This window comes from Penaeus monodon, chromosome 15 (genome assembly GCF_015228065.2).
Source record: "Penaeus monodon isolate SGIC_2016 chromosome 15, NSTDA_Pmon_1, whole genome shotgun sequence".
NCBI lineage: Eukaryota > Metazoa > Arthropoda > Malacostraca > Decapoda > Penaeidae > Penaeus > Penaeus monodon.
In genome coordinates, this window is record NC_051400.1 from 25,878,544 (window position 1) to 25,879,032 (window position 489).

General features: G+C 39.1%; 1 protein-coding gene across 1 annotated transcript in view; it reads right to left on the minus strand.

The window, feature by feature from the left end:
• LOC119581860 (survival of motor neuron-related-splicing factor 30-like) overlaps positions 1-489 on the minus strand; it is a 7,085-nt gene continuing 6,596 nt past the window's right edge. The window contains exon 6 of the mRNA XM_037930003.1: positions 1-385. Within this exon, the coding sequence (XP_037785931.1) occupies positions 239-385 (147 nt within the window). The 3' untranslated portion in view covers positions 1-238. The remainder of the gene's footprint in view (positions 386-489) is intronic.

Genomic DNA, 489 nt, shown 5'->3' on the forward strand with positions numbered 1-489 from the left:
GAGAGAGAAAATCGTTTGCACAAGTTTTTTCCATCACTGAACATGGTAAGCTTGACAAGCTGTAGCAGTCTGATAATATTCCATGTCACATCACCACAAAATGTATTAAAATCATTCACTACAAATACAATGGCCTGCACATGGTTCATTGCTGTCCACTGTCACTATAAATAATATTCCTTAATTATATTCGCTTCTTAGCTTACGCAATCCTAGATTCTTGTTGGCCGTTCAGTCACTATGTCCCTTTTCGCCACTTTTCTGCGTGAGTGTATTCCGTCATGGGCTTGCCGCCAATGCCACAAGTGCCAATACCAACTCTTCCATTTGCTGCATCCGGAGTGGCAAATATCGACTTTTTGGTGACTCCCTTCAACTTTTTTGTCTGAAAATAAATATTACTTACTAGCAGAATTATCCTATTATCCTTTACTGTACCTTGCCTTATTGCCTATGACATCTGAAACAGAAGTCTTGTCTAATTTCAAC